Source organism: Rhinatrema bivittatum, chromosome 2 (assembly GCF_901001135.1).
Source record: "Rhinatrema bivittatum chromosome 2, aRhiBiv1.1, whole genome shotgun sequence".
In the NCBI taxonomy this organism is placed as follows: Eukaryota; Metazoa; Chordata; class Amphibia; order Gymnophiona; family Rhinatrematidae; genus Rhinatrema; species Rhinatrema bivittatum.
In genome coordinates this window covers 53,654,991-53,676,037 of record NC_042616.1, presented here as the reverse complement: position 1 = coordinate 53,676,037, position 21,047 = coordinate 53,654,991, and the positions used below count along the sequence as shown (strand labels likewise).

At 49.2% G+C, this 21,047-nt stretch overlaps 1 protein-coding gene and 1 long non-coding RNA gene across 7 annotated transcripts in view; one reads left to right on the top strand and one right to left on the bottom strand.

Annotated features, from left to right (window-relative positions):
* Positions 1 to 9,082: 9,082 nt before the first annotated feature.
* Positions 9,083 to 19,549, bottom strand: LOC115083969. Its single transcript, XR_003854435.1, has 3 exons — positions 19,489 to 19,549; positions 10,371 to 10,793; positions 9,083 to 9,906 (listed from the first exon to the last, which is right to left on the bottom strand). It is a non-coding gene; the product is annotated as an uncharacterized LOC115083969 (long non-coding RNA).
* LOC115083952 (trichohyalin-like) overlaps positions 18,092 to 21,047 on the top strand; it is a 242,508-nt gene continuing 239,552 nt past the window's right edge. For all 6 annotated transcript variants that reach the window (XM_029588117.1, XM_029588118.1, XM_029588119.1 and 3 more), the window contains exon 1: positions 18,092 to 18,179. In XM_029588117.1, the coding sequence (XP_029443977.1) occupies positions 18,156 to 18,179 (24 nt within the window). In that variant the 5' untranslated portion in view covers positions 18,092 to 18,155. The remainder of the gene's footprint in view (positions 18,180 to 21,047) is intronic.

Sequence of the window (21,047 nt, the reverse complement as noted above, 5' to 3'; positions counted from 1 at the left end):
CTCTCCCCCACCTCCCCCTTCCCTCCTCCATGCGATAGGACTTTGCAAAATGGTAAACCATAACATATGGTGCTGTTGCTTGTGTTAAAACACCTTATAGCATTTTGATAAATGACACCCTAAGTTTGTGTATTTTGATCTTGTGCAGCTGCCCATCCTGTTTCTGTTTCACCTCCTCACTATCCTGATCAGATTTGAATTTTTTTTTCAGTGCTGATTCTCTCTGTTTGGTTCTTGTTTTGAATTTAATTCTTTTGTATAACCACTGCTTTCTATCTTGCACCCTCCCTTTTTCTTTTAATTTATGGGGACTTTGGTTTAGATAAAATGGCTTAATGCTGTTCACACTTTACTTTATTATTATTTCTATTTTTTTCCGTTTATGCCTAGTCTCGATGCTTTTTTCTGTTACAAGTGTATTCTTGTGTCATCATTGAAAACTGACTAAACAAAGAATAAAAAAAACAAAAACAATTTGGAGAAAATTCTTTTTCACTCAATCCACAATTAAGCTCTGGAATTTGATGCCAGAAGATGTGGTTAGAGCAGTTAGTGTAGCTGGGTTTTAAAAAGGGTTTGGATAGGTTCCTGGAAAAGTCCATAAACTGCTATTAATCAATAAGGAATAGTAACTTGGGCTCTACTTAATCGGGCCGAGCACACCATTTACTATGTGATTGGCCGTGCGTTTTCGACACGCGGCCACTATCCCTTATACTGTAAGGGGTTTAGCACGTTGAAAATGCGCAGCTAATCCCCCTGGAAACTAATAGCGCTCATTTCATGCAAATGCATGTCGATGAGGCTATTAGTTATTCACCCGGGATACAGAAAGTAAAATGTGCGGCCAATCTGCACATTTCTGAGAAGCCCAGAAAAAGTGTACAGAAAAGCAGAAAGTACTGCTTTTCTGTACACCCTCCGACTTAAAATATTAAAAAAAAAAAAGAAATGTGCCAGCCAGTCAGGAGAACGGACGTTCAATTTTAATGGCGTCCGTTTTCCTAACCAATGGCTGTCAGCGAGGTTCAGAGAACCGACATTCGTAAAATTGAGCTGAACCCGCTGACACAGCCACCTCTCCTGGGCCAAGGAGGCGCTAGGGGCGCGTAATCGCCCCTAGCTGTCATGGCCACCAGCTGTGGCGGTCCGCAACGGGTACCGGCCACTCACCAACTTGGATGGGCCGCTCCCGGGGCGCTAGCAGCTGCTGGCAGCCGACCCCGACATCGCTCTTCACGGCTGTCGCAGCCGCCGCTGAATCTGGCCGCGTCTCTGGCCATCTGTCCTCTCTGATGTCGGCTCCTCCCCCGCTGGGCCTGCTAGAGCCTTGCGCGTGTGCTTCTTCTCCTACATTTAAAGGGGCCATGACAGGAAATTGTTGCGGCCCCTCCCTGGGACTCCTCCTGGCTTTTTTCTACTTCAGGCAAGGTCTGCTCCTCAGACCTTGCCTTGGTTTCAAGGCTTTTGGTCCATCTTCTGGTTCCTGTCCTCAGAGTGCAGTTCCTGTCTCCTGAAGTCCTGCTCCTGTCTTCCGAGTCCTGTTCATACTCCGGTCCCCTTCATCCAATTCCTTCAGACGGATCTTCTGGCTCTCGACCCCGGATTGACTTTGGAGATTCTTCTGGCTTCTGACTCTGGACCGGCAATCGACGACTCTCTGGCTCTCGACCCATGACTGGCTATCGACGACTCTCTGGCTCTCGACCCATGACTGGCTATCGACGACTCTCTGGCTCTCGACCCATGACTGGCAATCGACGACTCTCTGGCTCTCGACCCATGACTGGCTATCGACGACTCTCTGGCTCTCGACCCATGACTGGCAATCGACGACTCTCTGGCTCTCGACCCATGACTGGCTATCGACGACTCTCTGGCTCTCGACCCATGACTGGCTATCGACGACTCTCTGGCTCTCGACCCATGACTGGCTATCGACGACTCTCTGGCTCTCGACCCATGACTGGCTATCGACGACTCTCTGGCTCTCGACCCATGACTGGCTATCGACGACTCTCTGGCTCTCGACCCATGACTGGCTATCGACGACTCTCTGGCTCTCGACCCATGACTGGCTATCGACGACTCTCTGGCTCTCGACCCATGACCGGCAATCGACGACTCTCTGGCTCTCGACCCATGACTGGCTATCGACGACTCTCTGGCTATCGACAATTCTCTGGGTTCCGACCTCGGGCTGATTCTCATCATCACTTCTAGCTGCAACTCCACCGACGTCACAGGGGCCCACCTAAGACCAGCCCGCCCCACGCACCCAAGGGCTCAACCTGTGTGGGGAACAGGGTTGGTATTGGCGAAGTTCCAGTCAGCCCCTGCATCAGATTGGCCTCGCCTCCCGACGGTAGGGACCTGAGAGGGTTTTTCCTCACAGGTAGCGTAAACCCTACCTCGGACAAGGGATCCACCTCCTCGAAGCATAACACTAGCGCCTCCTTCTAGCGCGACCCCTCATTTAAATACAGGATCGCTCGCTCAGGGGAGGAGACTGGGCTCGCATCGGAATAGCGGGCGCTCAACACGGAGCGCCCGTTCTCCCACAATTCTTATTGAATGTGTCTGAATGTTTGGATGCTTGCCAGGTACTTGTAATCTGGATTGGCCACTATTGGAAACAGGATGCTGGGATTGATGGACCCTTGGTCTGACCCAGTATGGCAACTTCTTATGTTCTTATGTTAAGAACTTCTTATGTTAAGAACATAAGAAATTGCCATGCTGGGTCAGACCAAGGGTCCATCAAGCCCAGCATCCTGTTTCCAACAGAGGCCGAAACCAGGCCACAAGAACCTGGCAATTACCCAAACACTAAGAAGATCCCATGCTACTGATGCAATTAATAGCAGTGGCTATTCCCTAAGTAAACTTGATTAATAGCCATTAATGGACTTCTCCTCCAAGAACTTATCCAAACTTTTTTTGAACCCAGCTACACTAACTGCACTAAGCACATCCTCTGGCAACAAATTCCAGAGCTTTATTGTGCGTTGAGTGGAAAAGAATTTTCTCCGATTAGTCTTAAATGTGCTACTTGCTAACTTCATGGAATGCCCCCTAGTCCTTCTATTATTCGAAAGTGTAAATAACCGAGTCACATCTACTCATTCAAGACCTCTATCATATCCCCCCTCAGCCGTCTCTTCTCCAAGCTGAACAACCCTAACCTCTTCAGCCTTTCCTCATAGGGGAGCTGTTCCATCCCCTTTATCATTTTGGTTGCCCTTCTCTGTATCTTCTCCATCACAACTATATCTTTTTTGAGATGCGGCAACCAGAATTGTACATAGTATTCAAGGTGCGGTCTCACCATGGAGCGATATAGAGGCATTATGACATTTTCCGTTCTATTAACCATTCCCTTCCTAATAATTCCTAACATTCTATTTGCTTTTTTGACTGCTGCAGCACACTGAGCTGAAGATTTTAAAGTATTATCCACTATGATGCCTAGATCTTTTTCCTGGGTGGTAGCTCCTAATATGGAACCTAACATCGTGTAACTACAGCAAGGGTTATTTTTCCCTATATGCAAGACCTTGCACTTGTCCACATTAAATTTCATCTGCCATTTGGATGCCCAATCTTCCATCCTCGCAAGGTCCTCCTGTAATGTAATCACAGTCTGCTTGTGATTTAACTACTCTGAATAATTTTGTATCATCCGCAAATTTTATAACCTCACTCGTCATATTCCTTTCCAGATCATTTATATATATATATATTGAAAAGCACTGGTCCAAGTACTGAGTACCTGAGGTACTCTACTGTTTACCCTTTTCCACTGAGAAAATTGACCATTTAATCCTACTCTCTGTTTCCTGTCTTTTAACCAGTTTGTAATCCACGAAAGGACATCGCCTCCTATCCCATGACTTTGTAGTTTTCGTAGAAGCCTCTCATGAGGGACTTTGTCAAACGCCTTCTGAAAATCCAAATACACTACATCTACCGGTTCACCTTTATCCACATGTTTATTAACCCCTTCAAAATAATGAAGCAGATTTGTTAGGCAAGACTTCCCTTGGGTAAATCCATGTTGACTGTGTTCCATTAAACCATGTCTTTCTATATGCTCTACGATTTTGATCTTGAAAATAGTTTCCACTATTTTTCCCGGCACTGAAGTCAGGCTCACTGGTCTATAGTTACCCGGATCGCCCCTGGAGCCTTTTTTAAATATTGGGGTTACATTGGCCACCCTCCAGGCTTCTTGTGCCGAATGCTTGATTAAAGGGGAATATATGGAAAAGGGTTTCCACGCATGTTCTGGTGTGAGGAATGCAAGTGTAAGGTGCGAGTAAGCAAGAGTGAGGACAGCTGAGATGTAAACGTAAGAAAAACTAAAGTGTAGAATAGAATAAGAAGGATGGTGTGCACCAGGATACGCCAAATTGGTTTTTAAAAGGCAAACACTGCCATCCCTGGTGCAAGAAAACCTCATGAACCCTTTAAAAGTGGCTTTTACATAGGAAAATGTATCTCTGGAGACAAATGAAAAGCACATTTGCTTTTGGATGAATAAGTGTTTGTGGGCAAGTCTGTGGGTGGTGAGGACATTAATGGGGCATCTGCCTCTCCTGCATGTTCCAAATACTTTTTTTTATTAATAAATATTGTAAAAACAAGTACGGATGAAAGAATAGTTTTAATATTAAGCCACTTACAGTTTGCAAATGTTATGTCGGGCACATCCAGTGGAGCTAAAAAAAAAAAAAAAAAGCAGCAGTAATAGTAGTTTTCTTGTAACTACCTCTGGCAGCGTTCCCATGCAAAGGTTTCTGTTAAAGAGCAATGCATTTCCACATCCCCAATCCACCGCATTACCAAAGACCTTGCCAGCGTTACCAGCCTAGAAGCAGATATCATCTTCTGAAGCTTTCCCCATAAGAAACGCACACAAATGTTCAACTTTTGTGGGCGTTGTGTTCAACTTTTGTGTAATAGACTTAGTGTTTGGGTACTTGCCAGGTTCTTATGGCCTGGATTGGCCACTGTTGAAAACAGGATGCTGGGCTTGATGGACCCTTGGTCTGACCCAGTATGGCATTTTCTTATGTTCTTATGTAACTTCTCTAATGTTTTGAAATGACAAGAAGTAAGCAGCCAATGAGAGCCCTGACGTTTAAGGAGAATAAACCTATTTCATTCCATCCGAGATGTTAAAAGAGTCTTAATCAGAAATGTTCTTATGTTCATACTCCCTAGCACTCCCTGCTCAAGAAGATTCCAGGAAAGTTTACTTCAAAGCTTCAGAATTATCCTGCAGCAAATTCACAGGGTTTTAAAAAAGTGTTCTGAGAGGGTTTTTTTTTTTCTTCTTTTTGATATTTTCATATAGGGGCTGCTGTCAGCGAGTGCCAGGCTTTGCTTGCCCACTCCATCAGAGTTTCACTAGATTTAACAGGTTTCCGTTTGCTGGCTCTATTTTCTTTTCCCCAGGATCAGTACAACTGCTATAAAATAAACCCGCGTCACTCCCAGAATCCTCTTCTGCTCCCAGCCAGGCTTTTTCGCACAGCCTTAGATGGGAGCAGCTATTCACCATGCGAATTTGCTCCAGGAGTGACTTTTATTTTCCGTGTTCTTTCATCTCTTTAACTTGAAAGCAGGTTTCCCTGGCTTTAGCAAGGCTTTTCACTCGCACGCTCATCCACACTGCAGCTTCCCTGCAGAAGTTTCTTCATTTATATATGAAAACTCTTTACAGAAATAACTCTGTGCCTGCTGCCTGCCTCAGCTGCCTCACTCTAAACTCTTTCACGCCCTGGGGGCTCTCTTATTGCCCAGGAACACAGCACAAACGCTCCTTTTTTTCCCCCTTATTCACAGAGGATGCAGCAACAAGCCCTTTCCCTTTTACAAAGGAGCATCACGCGGTCAGCAACGGCAGCAAAACCTAAATTTTGTTCCTTTCTTACAGTGCCAGTGCCAACGGAGAAGGTGCAAAGCTGAGTCTGTTAGGTGGGTCCCATCCCTTCCAGATAAACCTTCACACTGGGGCTGTGAGCGCTGTCCCACTCAGCCCCCTCATATAATTGCTTACTTCTTTCTTCACTTCTCCAGGCTTTTGTTTGCTTTTGGCCCTTACAATACTAATCTAGGGATGATAGAGGACCATAGGATGATCATTACGCCCTGTCACTGCACTCTAATCAGCACCCTGCATAATTCTTTTGTTATTAGCAAGTTGATTGCTTTAGGATCTGGAGGTCCAGAGCTGCAAGAGAGCACACTGGCACGGGAATTGCAGGGCAAAGCCTTTTTAAATAAAGTAAAAAAAAAAAAAAGAGAGAGAGAATGCTGTTTGCACAGAGTCTTTCCTGGAAAATCTTTTGACTACCCCTTGTCCCTGGAAAAGATGGATTGAGTCTGATTTGGATCTGGAGGATCCACTTGGAGATGGAGGTGGAGGTGGAGATCCTCAATAGGGTGATTAAAATCCTGTGGTTCGGGGGATGTCCCAAAGGTGGTCCTTCTTTTTCAGAGGCATGAGGGGCTCTCTTTGATTTCTCAAGTGCTTGCAGGAACAGGGGTTAAGAAATGCAAAGTGGAGCTGGTTTAGAAAGGAGAAGACTTTCCCTAGAACCTTTCTATTGTTATACAGTCAAAGATCAGGCGGTCTGTAAATTGGGATGCTCCTGTAGCTGGCCTGGGTAGGCCGGGATACCTTAGTATTATTAAAGTTGCCCCTGGGGGAAGTCTTGATAGCAGCAGTGTGGGATAGCCTAGCAAACTTCTTAGGCTGGAAATATAATCACATGGACTCTAGCCTTCTTTCTTACAGATTTTAATTTTATTTAGAACTTCAGTATTCATATCTTGTAGACTGCTTACCTCCAGCAGTGCACTCACAGCTTACTTCAGGATGGAGATGCGTCAGGAGCTCCCTTCTCCTGGAGACTCTGAAAGTCCTGTTCCCAGCTGGCCCATATTCTTAATCCTGCTCAGCATGATCCCATCCCACAGACCTCTCTCTTTATAGCTTTTAAGGTGGACCAGGCTAGATACCTGGTCCTGCATAGGTTAAGAAAGGGTTTTAGGGCCTCTCCTCCCTCTCAGCTTGAACCTGTCTGGGTAGGCGCCCCTACTCACCTTAGATCCATCCAGGGAAGTCATTTTTCTTTCCCATGTGCTCCTTCTGGCCTCTTACCCTTAACCAGTCCCCAATTACCACAGCCACCCATTGTGCACTTGGTACAGTGTCCACCAATTGTCCTTTATATGAGTCCATATGCAGTTCAGAGTTCCAGTCCTCTTCCGGCCAGAGTCTTTGTATTGCGCCCATCGGTTGCAGACGGCTGCGTCCTCTGTTTCTCACTTTTCTCTTGCCTGGTTCAGTTCCATTAGGGAAGATGGCTGCCTCCGCTTCCACACGCCGACCTCTCCAGTGTCCCTGAACCGGCATGGGCGATTGCGTTTGCCATTTTCCTTCTGGTATCACTTAGGGCGCGCGTGCACAGGCCCTTCCTTTACATGCGTCATGGCGGGAACCTCGGGGGCATCATCCCCACATGATGTCACGAGCTCCGGATATTTAAACTCCCTTCGCTATACCAGCTACGAGTTAGCAAGGAATCACTCCTGCTGATCTCTGCCTGCTACCAGACGCCTTCGCTATGTGTACCCTCACTCCAGAACGACTTAAGTACCCGCTCCTCGGGGGCCTTGCCTTGCCCCTACCTACCCTTCGGGGTTACCAGCTGCCTACAAGGACACCTAAGGTACCCGCTCCTCGGGGGCCTTGCTCTGTCCTGGACCCTCGCCCTTCGGGGGTTCCTCTCTACAGCAGTTTCCAGCTTCAGAGTGAGTACTACTGCTCTTGATCTGTCTCTGCCTTGTCTCATCTCTTCTGAAGTAGATTCTCGGCCTACTCCGCATTGCGGACCACTACTGAATCTACCCTCACTGGCATATCATCTGTTTCTGGGTTCTCGGCCTACCCTCCTCTGCGGACCACTACCGGACCCATCTCAAGACCTGGTGAGACCCTATATCTGCAGTCCCTATGCTGCAGTGTACAGACGAGACGACGCCATCAGAGACCCTCCTCTTCTGGCTAGGATCACGGTCCGTTCCTCGGGTTACCAACTATATTGCTGTACAATAAAGACTTGCGTTCCGCTGTGTTCCTTACTGCTAAGAGCTAGCCTATCGCTCCAAGTCCCCACAGGGCAGAGCCCTGTGGAAGGTACCATCTCTTGCAGCGACCAGGGGCCCACGACTCCATGTCCAAAACTCAACACAGTGGACTGCAAATAAGTGTCTCTGTGATGGCTTCTTGCTGTAAAAATTGCATTACTTCATTATACACAGTGACAGATGTCAACTCTCATCCGTTTCTCACAGGGTACTATGACTCCTCTACCCCATCTCTATCTGCAGCTCCTCCCACTGTAATTCTGTAGTGCCTTCCTCTGGATTCTCTGTCTGCCTCTCTGCAATGCCTCTGTCTAACCACTCTGTAGTGCCTCCAAGCTGCCTTCCTTAGGCAAGTCTGAACTGCCTCCTCCAGGGCAGTCTGTGTTGCCTCCTTCAGCCCAGTCTATAGAAGTTCCACCATGAGCTGTCCTGCATACAAGCCGTAGTGATTTGCAGATTCATTTACTTGACTTTCATTCTCTTTTCTTGCAAACAGCTGTGCCTCTTACTACTATGACTTCACTCCTGCCACCTCTGGGACCCTTGCCGAGTGTCTGTGCTTTCTCTTCAGCTATCGTATTCACTGAAGAGGGAGACAGCATCTAACGGCTATGAGTGCCGACCTGCTGCACAGGTGTAGGGTGATTCTAGAAGTTTCAGCTATAGATCAGGCCCGACTCCCATCTGGGACCGATTGTCCCGCTGTCCACGGAAAACACCTGTTACAGGTAAGCAAGTTTGCTTAATTGCATCTCAGAAAACAAAAAATAGCTATTGACTAAGCATGCCCAATGGTGACATCATTTCCTGTGAGATCATGAAATGAGGCTGCCTCCGCATACTCCATGGTAATTTATTTATTTATTTTAATTTTTTATATACCGGAATTCCTGTATACAATACAAATCAATCCGGTTTACAATATTTATTTATTTATTTATTTATTTATTTATTTAAGGTTTTTTTTATACCGGCATTCATGAAAGCGTTCACATCATGTCGGTTTACATGAAAACAGGGGAGTGAAGAATACAACCAATAACATAAATAAACGTGGTGAAGAGATGCAGTTACAATTAACAGGGGCTAATAAACTGGGAGGAGGAAGTAAAGAGAAAAGATGAGGTTAATTATAAACAATAGTACAGTATAAATACACAGTCCGAAATATACAGCTGCTGAGAGGAGTCTTAATGGTGTCTTAATAAACAAATTAACCCTGGTTGGGGCGGTCCGACCTGGGCTTATTACAAGGAACATTGAAAGTAACAATAACATTTAACAAATAACAATTAACATTATTCGTGTTTTGAAACAGTATGTGTGTTCAACTTTTTACAAGGAACTTTAGTAGCATATATAGTCTACAAGTATACAGTTATATAGTATGAGATTAATGACTGTTAAATAAACATTGCGAATAAGCAAGTACATAAATTAAGTGTCAAGGTGTTAGTGACACCCTGCAATGGCTGGAGCTGAAAGTCAGGAGGAGGTGCCTAGTTACACTCTGGGAATTGGAACGCTTGCCTGAAGAGCCAGGTTTTTAACCTTTTTTTGAACTCTGGTAGACTGGGTTCGAGTCGTAGGTCTGGTGGGAGCGCATTCCATTGGTGTGGTCCCGCAGATGAGAGTGCTCTTTTTCTTAGAGTTGATTTAGCTGGATTTTACTCTGTTTGATTCCTGCGTATGATTGGCATACACATGGTTGGCTATGATGTCATTTCCTGCCCTCTATGACCAGTGCTGCATAGATTGCAAGGACACAATCTTTAGTTCAAATCATAGTATTTTTATAAAAAATTTTTATATCATTCTTTATTACGATAAGCTTCCAAACACACAGATTACAAAAACAGATTACGGTTTTCTGTACATGGTAGTGCTGTTTCAAATACATTTCATTTTTGAAAAAAAAAGATGCAAGAACCATTATTCTTGGAAAAGAGAATTGGAAGCTGTAGCTCATTTTCTATTTATTTAACTCTTTTCTATACAGACATTCTTGATTATTACCATATCACATCGGTCTACAGAGAACATAGGGTTATAACTTTAACAAACCAATAAACAAGAAGCAAAAGCAAAGTTACAGTCAACAGGGTGGTGTAAACTTGGGGGCTAAGGTAGCCGGAAAGATAAAACAGAGGAAGACAATAACCAAAGTAAAATTAAAAATTAAAAGATTTTTTTTTTTTTTAAATACTTACCGTAGTAGATGGTTCATAGCTGCATATATGGCGACGAGTTGCTAAAGGGCCATTTGCATGTTTCGGAGAGTTTAAGGGAAGGCTTGAAGGAATAGCCAGGTCTTGAGTTTTTTTCCGAAAAGTTAGATGGCAGGGCTCCAGTCTGAAGTCTGTGGGCATATTATTCCAAATGGCAGGACCCGCTGTCGAGAAAGCCCGGTCTTTAGTCGCTGTATGGCATGTGGCTTTGGTTGGGGGGTGTAAAACACAGAAGGGTGTAAAACACAGTGAGGCAAAAGGATAGCCAGTGTCCAGACTGAATTGGTCCCCTGGCAAGCCAAAAACTGCTCACAGTGTCATACTTGATCTTGCATTGTAGAAGGTAACTGATTTTCTGTATTTCAGTTTTCAGATGGAATATGCTTCCTCAAGTCATAGACACACCTGGTAAAGATAGGAAAATTAGTTCTTACCTGATAATTTTTGTTCCTGTAGTACCACGGATCAGTCCAGACACCTGGGTTGTGACTCCGCACCAGCAGATGGAGACAGAGTAAAACTTGTCGGGCTCCCTACATATAGTAAGGTGCCACCCATAGCCCCTCAGTCTTACATAATGTCAAAGCAACAAAACTGCCTGACTAACTAACTAGACAACCCGCTAATACAGGCCAATTCAACTACCCCCAGCTGGAACAGAACTGCCAGAACCAGAGGTGAACGGTAATCCTTCAACAAAACTGAATAAATGAGAACTGGAATCCAACCGAGCGGACTCTCTGTTACTTCAGCTTAAATCAACCAACTAGAACAGACGGGCGGGAGCCTGGACTGATCCGTGGTACTACAGGAACGAAAATTATCAGGTAAGAACTAATTTTCCTTTCCCTGTACGTACCCGGATCAGTCCAGACTCCTGGGATGTACCAGAGCCAATTACAGAGGGTGGGAAGCAGAGAGTCCCGCTCGGAGCACTCTCCCTCCAAACCCCCCCGAATCAGCCGCCTGGACATCCAGTCGGTAATATCTGGAAAACATATGTAACGACTTCCAAGTCGCCGCCCTGCAGATTTCCTGCGGTGACACCTGAGAGGTCTCCGCCCACGACGTGGCGTGTGAACGTGTCGAGTGAGCCTTGAGGCCCTCAGGGGCCGACTTGCCCCGGAGAAGATACGCCGAGCCAATGGCCTCCTTGAGCCACCTCGCAATCGTGGTCTGAGAAGCAGCGGCACCCCTCTTAGGACCAGAGCCCAAAACAAAAAGATGGTCGGAAACCCGAAAAGGATTCGTGACCTCCAGGTGACGGAGAAGGACCCTACGAACGTCAAGTCTTCTCAAGTCTCTGGCCTCCTTGTCAAAACTATCCACGTCCAAAAAGGCGGGAAGCTCAATAGACTGATTCAGGTGAAACGCAGAGACCACTTTCGGCAGAAAGGACGGAACCGTTCTCAAGGAAACTCCCGAATCCGAAATTCGCAAGAACGGTTCCCTACAAGAAAGAGCCTGCAACTCCGAAACTCATCTAGCTGACGCAATCGCGACCAGAAAAACCGTCTTCAAGGTGAGATCCTTTAGTGTCGCCCTCTTCAGGGGCTCAAACGGCGCCACGCACAGAGCCGAAAGAACCAAATTCAGATTCCAGGAAGGACAAGGATTCCGCACCGGCGGACGCAAATGTTTAGCTCCCCGAAGAAAACGCGCCACATCCGGGTGTAGCGCAGACACCCCTCGAACCTTACCTTTAAGGCAACCAAGAGCGGCCACCTGGACTCTAAGGGTACTACAAGATAGCCCTTTAGCGAGACCCTCCTGCAGAAAAGCGAGGACCTCAGGCACGGATGACAAGATAGGATCCACCTTAAGAGATCTGCACCAGTCCTCAAAAACTGCCCAAACCCGAACGTATGCTAAGGACGTGGACTGCTTCCTAGCTCTCAACAAGGTGGCTACCACCGCATCAGAGTACCCTTTAGACTTCAGACGTTTCCTCTCAAAAGCCAAGCCGCAAGACAAAAGTGATCCGCATCCTCCAAACAGACGGGCCCTTGACAAAGAAGGAGCGCGGCCCAGCGATACCGAAGGGAGGTTCCGCTGCCAACTGTAGTAGATCCGCGAACCATGGTCGTCTTGGCCACTCCGGCGCTACCATGATCACCTCCGACGGGTGCAACTCTATTCGCCGCAGCACCTTGCCTATCAAGGGCCAAGGAGGAAACACATACAGCAACACGTCCATGGGCCATGGAAGGACCAGCGCATCTACGCCTTCGGCCCCTCGTTCCCGTCTCCGACTGAAGAACCACGGAGCCTTTGCGTTCTGAGCGGTGGCCATCAGATCCATGTGTGGCCGACCCCATCTGGCGTTACGTCCGGCAGCTCCCATTCTCCTGGGTTCAGGCGATGCTGGCTGAGGAAGTCTGCTTGAACATTGTCGATTCCCGCTATGTGGGACGCTGCAATATTGCTGAGATTCTGCTCCGCCCAGCGCATCAACCGGCCGGCCTCCTTCGCCACCTGCCGGCTTCTTGTTCCGCCCTGTCGATTGATATAGGCCACTGTGGTCGCATTGTCCGACAGAACACGGACCGCCCGACCCCGAATCCACGGGCGGAAGGCGTGCAACGCCAGTGACACTGCCCTGGTTTCCAAACGATTGATGGACCATCTCGACTGCTCCCTGGACCACTGTCCCTGTACCGAGCGTCCCAGACAGACCGCTCCCCATCCCGAGAGACTGGCGTCCGTCGTGACGACCGTCCAGTTGGGCATGATCAGCGATACTCCGCATGTCAGATGCTCGGAGAGAAGCCACCACTGCAGGCTGGACCTGGTCCTGTCTGGGAGGGGAAGAGGAAGATGAAATTCCTCCGACGCCGATTTCCAGCGGGAGAGTAAGGCTGATTGTAACGGTCGTAGATGAGCAAAAGCCCAGGGAACCAAAGCGAGCGTTGATGCCATAGAGCCCAAGACCATCAGATAATCGCACACCAGCGGACATCGTAGCGACAACAGGCGCCTCACCTGACTCTGCAGCTTGTCCACTCTTTCCTGGGACAGGGAAACCCTGCCCCTCTCCGTGTCGAACAGGGCACCCAGGTACTCCAACCTCTGGGTAGGCTCCAAACGACTTTTGGCGAGATTGATCACCCATCTGAGGGAACGCAAGAGCTGTAGTACCCTGGCAACCGCTTGTCGACACGCGATCTCGGATTTGGCTCGAATGAGCCAATCGTCCAGGTAAGAGTGTACCAGGAGGCCCTCCCGCCTGAGCTGCGCTGCCACCACCACCATGACCTTGGTGAAGGTGCGCGGGGCCGTGGTGAGCCCGAACGGAAGAGCCCTGAACTGATAGTGTCTGCCCAGGATGCAAAATCGTAGAAATTTGTGATGGTCCGGGCGAATCCCGATGTGCAGATACGCCTCCGTCAGATCCAGCGACGCCAGAAACTCGCCGGGCCGCACCGAGGCCACCACCAACCGAATCGTCTCCATCTTGAAGCGTGGTACGCAAAGGCACCTGTTGACTTCTTTCAAGTCAAGAATTGGTCTGAACGTGCCCTCTTTCTTTGGTACCACGAAGTATATGGAGTACCTTCCCCGGCGGAGCTGCGTTGGTGGTACGGGAGTAATGGCGCCTAGAGCTTCTAGGCGCCGGAGGGTCATCCTTACTGCTGAACGCTTTGCAAGGCGACACGAGGAACTTGTCCAGCGGCAGGCGTGCAAAATCTAAAGCATAACCGTGACTTATCACATCGAGGACCCACTGGTCCGAGGTTATCTTGGTCCATTCCTCGAAAAACAATGCTAGCCTGGCTCCCACATTTGGTACAAGGCCCTGGAGCTGCCGCGAGGAATGAACCCCCCTCGTTTCATTGGGCCGCTTTGGGCCCCGATCCCGACGAGGGACCACCTTGTCTTCCGAATTTCTTCCCCCGAAAGGACTGAGACCATGAGGAAGGTCTGGAGGAACCGGACCGATAGGAGGAGCTGGAACCGGACGATCTCTGCGGCCGCTGACGTCTGTTACTCCGAAAACGATTCCTAGCGGAGAAGGAGGTCCTCGGCCTGGGCCTTCCTCTGGCAACTTGAACGCCTTGTTCTCCCCGAGAGACTGCATCAGGTCGTCCAGTTGTTTACCGAATAATAATTTCCCTTTAAAAGGCAATGAACCAAGGTGAGCCTTGGACGAACCATTGGCTGCCCAGTTCCTGACCAGAGGAGACGGCGCGCAGAGACCGTTGACACCATGGCCCTGGCTGACATCCGTAGCAAGTCATGCATCGCATCCGCGCTGTAAGCGATCACCGCTTCCAGGTGATCCGCCTGGGCTGACTCCCACTCGGAGAGACCTGCATTCGCCTGGAGATTCTGGGCCCAGCGCAGCCCAGCCTGCAGGGCAAAATTACTGCAAATGGCCGACCGGACTCCCAGGGCGGAAACCTCAAAAACCTTCTTAAGCTGCACCTCCAGCTTTCTATCTTGAATATCCCTGAGCGCTGTGGCACCCGTGACTGGTATTGTAGACCTCTTCGTCACCGCCGACACCGCTCGTCCACTTGTGGGAGGCGAAGGAGCTCCAAGACCTCCTCTGGCAGTGGATACAGCTTGTCCATGGCCTTACTTACCTTCAGGCCCAGCTCAGGAGTATCCCATTCACGGAAGAGGATGTCGGACGCTGAGAAGTGAAACGGGAAAGCCACCGGTGGACCCGCAAGACCCAGTAGCACCGGGTCCATATTGGCCCTCTGTCGGGACTCCACCGGCGGAGCCTCCACTCCCAGCTCCTGCAGAATAGCCAGGATGAGGGGCGTCAGCTCATCCCTTCGAAACAGGCGCACCACATTCGGGTCATCGCCATCCGCTGCCTGCACCCCTTTGCCGGCACCCGGCTGGCCCGGCCCCTCCTCTTCCTGGCCTTCCGTCCCTCCTGGGGCCCCTGAGGCCGGATCCTCCCCTTCTGAGGAGGTGAACTCCGAATCCGAGTCCTGCGGAGCTCCCCGCAGTTGCTGCTTTCCCCGCGGCGGGTCTTTCTGGGACCTATCCCAAGCCGCCTGCTTCCGGGACTGGGAACACTCCTCCGGGCCCCTTGAGGCCTTCGACTTCCCAGAACGCTTGCGGGATCGCTTGTATTACAGCAGCTTGCGAAGAAGTAAGGTGAAGTCTGCCGAAAACGAGGCCTCCGAATCCGAGGAGGCCTCCTCCATACTGCGGTCCCCCGGCGAGTCCAGACCCCCCGGGTCCTCCCCCCCGGGGGCCTGTTGTTGCGGTGAAAGCGGGGGAGGCTGGCCGCCATTACTGGCAGCCTTCCTCGTGGCATCCCTGACTACCTCTAAAATGGCCGCCGTTCCTGCGCTAAGCGGGAACGGCTCAGAAACGCTGTCCTGCACGGGCCCGGCGTGCGCCGGCGACCGGACCGCCCTCCGATGGTCCCTTGTCGCCGGACACGCAATTAGTGCACACCCCGTCGAGCGCAGACCCGCACGCGTGACAAGCCGCCCCCCTAGGCATCCTCGGACCTCGGCGGTAAGACGACCGGAGAAGAAGGCTAAAAAAATTAAATACCCCCCCAAGCAAGAGAGACGGCACAGCTGAAGAAACACAAAGTCCCCCGACAATTTTTTTTTTTTTGTACTACCGCTGTCCCGGGTCCTGATCTTCTGCTCCGGGGGGGGGGGGGGGGTGTGAGTGAATCGGGCTCCCCGGTGTCACCCCCGACGCTGCTGCCCGCACCGGCTGGGTCCTCAACCCTCAGCAGCGGCCTCAACCAGGGGGGGGACGGTCCCCTCAGAACCTTCCCACCCCCCTGGGAGGCTGACGACGGATGAGCCTTTCCTTTCTTCAGCTTCAATAAAATCTTCCTTTTTTTTTTTCTATTTATTTTTTGTTTAATATCCCTGCCTAAACTAAAAAAAACCCCAAGGCACCAGGGATCCCCAGAGACTGTGGGTGGACCTGCCCCATCTGCTGGAGACAGAGAAAGACTGAGGGGCTGTGGGTGGCACCTTACTATCAGGTCGATCCAGTAAAGTGTGCTCCGTCGGAGCGCACTGTCACCCTGCTCTGGACGCGTGTTTTCCCTTACCCCTTATTCAGTAAGGGGAGGAAAACACGCGGCCCACCCGCGGCACCTAATAGCGCCCTCAACATGCAAATGCATGTTGATGGCCCTATTAGGTATTCCTGAGCGATCCAGTAAGTAAAATGTGCAGCCAAGCCGCACATTTTACTCTAAGAAATTAGCGCCGCCCAAAGGTCGGCGCTAATTTCTTCCGGCGCCAGGGAAGTGCACAGAAAAGCAGTAAAAACTGCTTTTCTGTGCACCCTCCGACTTAATATCATAGCGATATTAAGTTGGAGGTCCCCAAAAGTAAAAAAAAGTAAAAAAAAAAAATAAAAAAATTTTGAATTCGGCCCGCGGCTGTCGGGCCGAAAACCGGACGCTCAATTTTGCCGGCGTCCGGTTTCCGAGCCCGTGGCTGTCAGCGGGCTCGAGAACCGACGCCGGCAAAATTGAGCGTCGGCTGTCAAACCCGCTGACAGCCGCCGCTCCAGGCCAAAAGGAGGCGCTAGGGACGCGCTAGTGTCCCTAGCGCCTCTTTTTCCTCGTTTGCACCGCGTCGCCTAATTTAAATACTGGATCGCGCGCACCGGCGAGGGGCCGGTGCGCGCGCCGGGAGAGCGGGCGTTAGTCCGCTCTCCCACGGACTTTACTGGATCGAGCTGTATATGTAGGGAACCCAACAAGTTTTACTCTGTCTCCATCTGCTGGTGCGGAGTCACAACCCAGGTGTCTGGACTGATCCGGGTACGTACAGGGAATTGAGATTTTAAACAGATTGAGACCACTACAAAAAAAAAAAAAATTGACAGCAAACACAAATCTGTTTACTGACCAACCGGCCCTTGGCCCATTAACTAAATGGGCACCCTGCACCTTGAATTACAAGACTTCGGTGACACGTTCGCGTTAGTTCACTCATATGCAGTGAACTAAAAGTTAACCAATAGAAAATAAATAAGGTGATATCCTTACATTTATTGACATGCTTTCTGCAGTTTATATTTCCTCAGGTCAAAAAGAATGGTGTCTCAAAGGTTATTTTAGAAACAATGAGGGGAGAAAGAGAAGCATAATCACAAAGTCCCATTTGCAAACAACAAATGACAGCATCTTCCCAAACGCGGCACTATGGGAAAGCCCCCCCCCCCCAAAAAAAAAACACGTGCACACCATCTGCTGGAGCGGGGGGCTACTGGGAGCTGTAGTCTGAGGAGAAATAAAATGTCAGGCGACCCCCCCCCCCCCCCCCGTTACGGTTTCCCCTTCCCTCTTTCCTATCAGTGTCCCTCTGAGGCTTAACAGGTGAAGGCCTGGCAGTGGCTCCCCTCCCCTCCCCTCCCCCATACCTTTCCCCCAGGCCTCAGGGCAGGAGCGAACACCTTTGAGCAGCTTTGAGTGTCACAACTTCGTGACTTTTGTTCATGCCATTTTTTTTTCTGTGTCCCCTGCAGGGATGCAGGGCACAGCTGAGTTTGTTACATAGTGTGTCTTATCTCGATGGGAGAGTGGGCTGGTACCCCTCCCCATCGAGGGGCAATGTTTATATGGTTTGAAAATATCAGGCGACCTCTCCATCTTTTGTCGGGAGCGCGCCTACAGCTACAGTGCACGCCTGTGCGATGCTAGCGGCTACCGAGGGTATTCTCTCTCTCTCACACACCTTCCCCCACCCCGTGCACGAGTGCCGCGGGACCGAGCAAACAAAACCTGCTGCAAGGAGCTCCTTGCCTCCCCCTCCGGGTATCATGGCTGCGACCAGCGCTGGCGAGGTGAGACATTTACACGTCGACTTTCTAGGAACAAGGGCATTTATTTGGCAAACCTGCAAGTACATTTTTTTTTTTTAAATCGCTCTTAAGAGATTGTAACGGTGCACGCGCGAAGGAGCTGTGGCCTTTGTTTTGAGTACTTAAGAATGGGGTTGGATTATTCACGTTTTCTTGGGGAGGGATGATGGGATTTACATCAAAATAGGGGCACATTGGACGATCGGTAAAGGAGAGCTGTTGGTGTAGATTGAATTCAAACTTTCAGAGCACAACAAAAAAGGGAATGCCTTGCAGGCTAGGAGCACCGTTTGCTGACGCAACATATAACGCCTTCCGAGATATGTTTCCCAGGAGGGAGGGATGCAGGAGATGGTATTGTAAACGATGTTTTTTATAATTTTGGATTCTATCGTTTATTGCCGCCAGTGGCTCATGCAGCTGCATTTTGTAGTGGTTAGATTGACTGTGGCCTTTGTTTTGCGTATTTAAGAATGGGGTTGGATTACTCCCATTTTCTTGGGGGAGGGATGATGGGATTTACATCAGCAGAGGGACAGCTATTGGTGCTCCTTGCAGGCTAGAGACACCGTTTGCTGGCGCAACACGTGACGCTTTCCAAGATTTGTTTCCCGGGAGGGAGCGATGCAGGACATTGTATTGTAAATGAGGTGTTTATGATTTTGGATTAGATCGTTTATTGCCGCTGCATTTTGTAGAGGTTGGATTGCCGCGCCCTTCGGCTTTCTTGAAGAGGGGAGGGGGGTCACATCTCTTGGCTGCTCCTTAACGGTCTGGCGGGGCCGTAGGGGCTCGGTGGCAGGGAGGGGGAGGCGTTATCCTCGCCCTTCCCTCCCTGGCAGCAGGTCAGTGTATGTGTCGGCTCTCTGGTGACTGCGTACGGGAGTGGAGCTGCTGCTCTATAACGCCACTTCCAGGCTTCCTCCTCGGCGGCGTGCGCCACCAGCTGCCGTGCACGACCCAGCCTGCTCCACCGCCTGACTACTCCCGAGCTGTTTTTGCCGTCCGGTCCTGTAGGGCCAACTACCGAGGACTCTTCTCCGGAGCAGCACCATCCTCCCTCCCCTCTTTTTATTCTCTCCTCCCCCCTTCCCCACGCATAAGTGCTGCAGCACTTTCCCCCTCCCCGCTTTTCCTTTCTTTTTCCCAGGTGCCGGTTCCTCTCTCTGCCTCACTGCACCGGAGGGGTACCAAAGGGGGAGGCCCTGCAAAGCCCTCTTGTACTCGGAGGTTACCGGGGGCGGGAGGCGCCGCTCGGCGAGTGCCCCCCCCCTTCCGTTTGGCGGCTTACCTTACCCCCTCCCTTGACGCGGTCTACTTTTCTTCTTCTCCAGCTGTCTTTTGTTTTGTTGTTTTTCCCCTCCCCTGCTTCGCGGTGCCGTTAGCATTTTTTTTTTCTTTAGCTTCCCTTGTTATTTAGTTTGTCCCGGTCTCTCTTTTTTTTTTCCTCCCCCCGGCTACAGACAGCCCCCTCAATTCACTGATTGGCTGCGACTGTCTGTAGCTTCCGCCTCGAAGCCTTAGCTCCACCCCTTAGCAGGTCCTGTCCGTCCCTCCCCCCCCTTGTGTTTAGTTAACCCTTTCCTTCCTCCGTATTCTGCTTGTGCCAAAACTGTGCGCTACCCCCCCCCCCTTTTTTTTTATAAGTAAGGGGGTTTCCTTGGAGTAGGTCTCCAGGTCCCCTGGGGCTCTTTATTCCCCTTTAATCCCTAAGGGCGTTATTTTTTTTCTTAGTTCCTTGTTTGTCTCTTTATCCATTTTTTTTTATTTAGTTGGCTCTAGTTGCCTTGCTCCTTTTTCTTTTTCCCTCCCACCCAGGCTTGACTGCCATCAAGTCCCTAGGGGAGCTGTTTTTCCTTCCCCACTACTTCCTGAGGACAGTCTTGCCCTCCCCCCACTACTTCCTGTCCCAGAAACATTATCACAAATAACCGAAAAAAAAAAATTCAAGCGTGAAATAAAAACTTGTCTATTTAGAAAGGCCTATGAACTATTGCAACCTAAGCTACTTTAATTGAGGCAACTGCGTTGATCTTTTTTGACATAGTGCTAACTGTTATCACTGACTGGTTGACCTAGAATGAATTATTTGAAACTTAATTTAAAATAGAAACCTTTACCGTTTCCTTGAGTGTTTAACTATGATAAAAAAAAATGTATATATACCATAAGGTTGAAACAAAACTGTAAAACTATAACAATGCTACTGTTAGTTGACAATGTATATGAATGCCAACCTTTGTAAACCGTTGTGATCTTATCCTGGAACTACGGTATATAAAATGCCTAAATAAAATAAAAATAAACCCAGAAAAACTCCCATACTGTTGAAAAATCTGTAGAATCTGAGTGATATGCTGCTTCGCGTCTGGCAAGAATAGTAAAATATCATCAGCAAACAAAAACATGTCTGTCTCTCCTAGACCCTCCCAACCGCACATACCTCATCTCCCACTTTACCCTCCTGTACCAAGCAAAGCTCTGAACCTTCTGATTTAACTGTAAAAGGTAAATTCTCCTGCTAGTAATGTATTACTACTTATTCCAACTCTGAACTTCCTGACTTAACAACATGTAAATTCTATTGCTTGTAATGTATTATTATTCCAACTCATAATGTACTATTACTAATTCCAACTCATATCTCCTGCGTGTTACTAGCACTTCTTGCCTGCCTTTCCCTGAAGCCTATTGGTCAAACATTCCATAGCCAGCCAATGGGCTGTAGGGGGAGGTGGGAGCAGTTACCAGGGAGACAGAAGCACTTCCTTACTGCCCTCCCTCACAACTCTGTATCATGGAGCTCTCAGCTCCCAATTTATGGGAGTGCAGGAGACACTATTGGAGTTG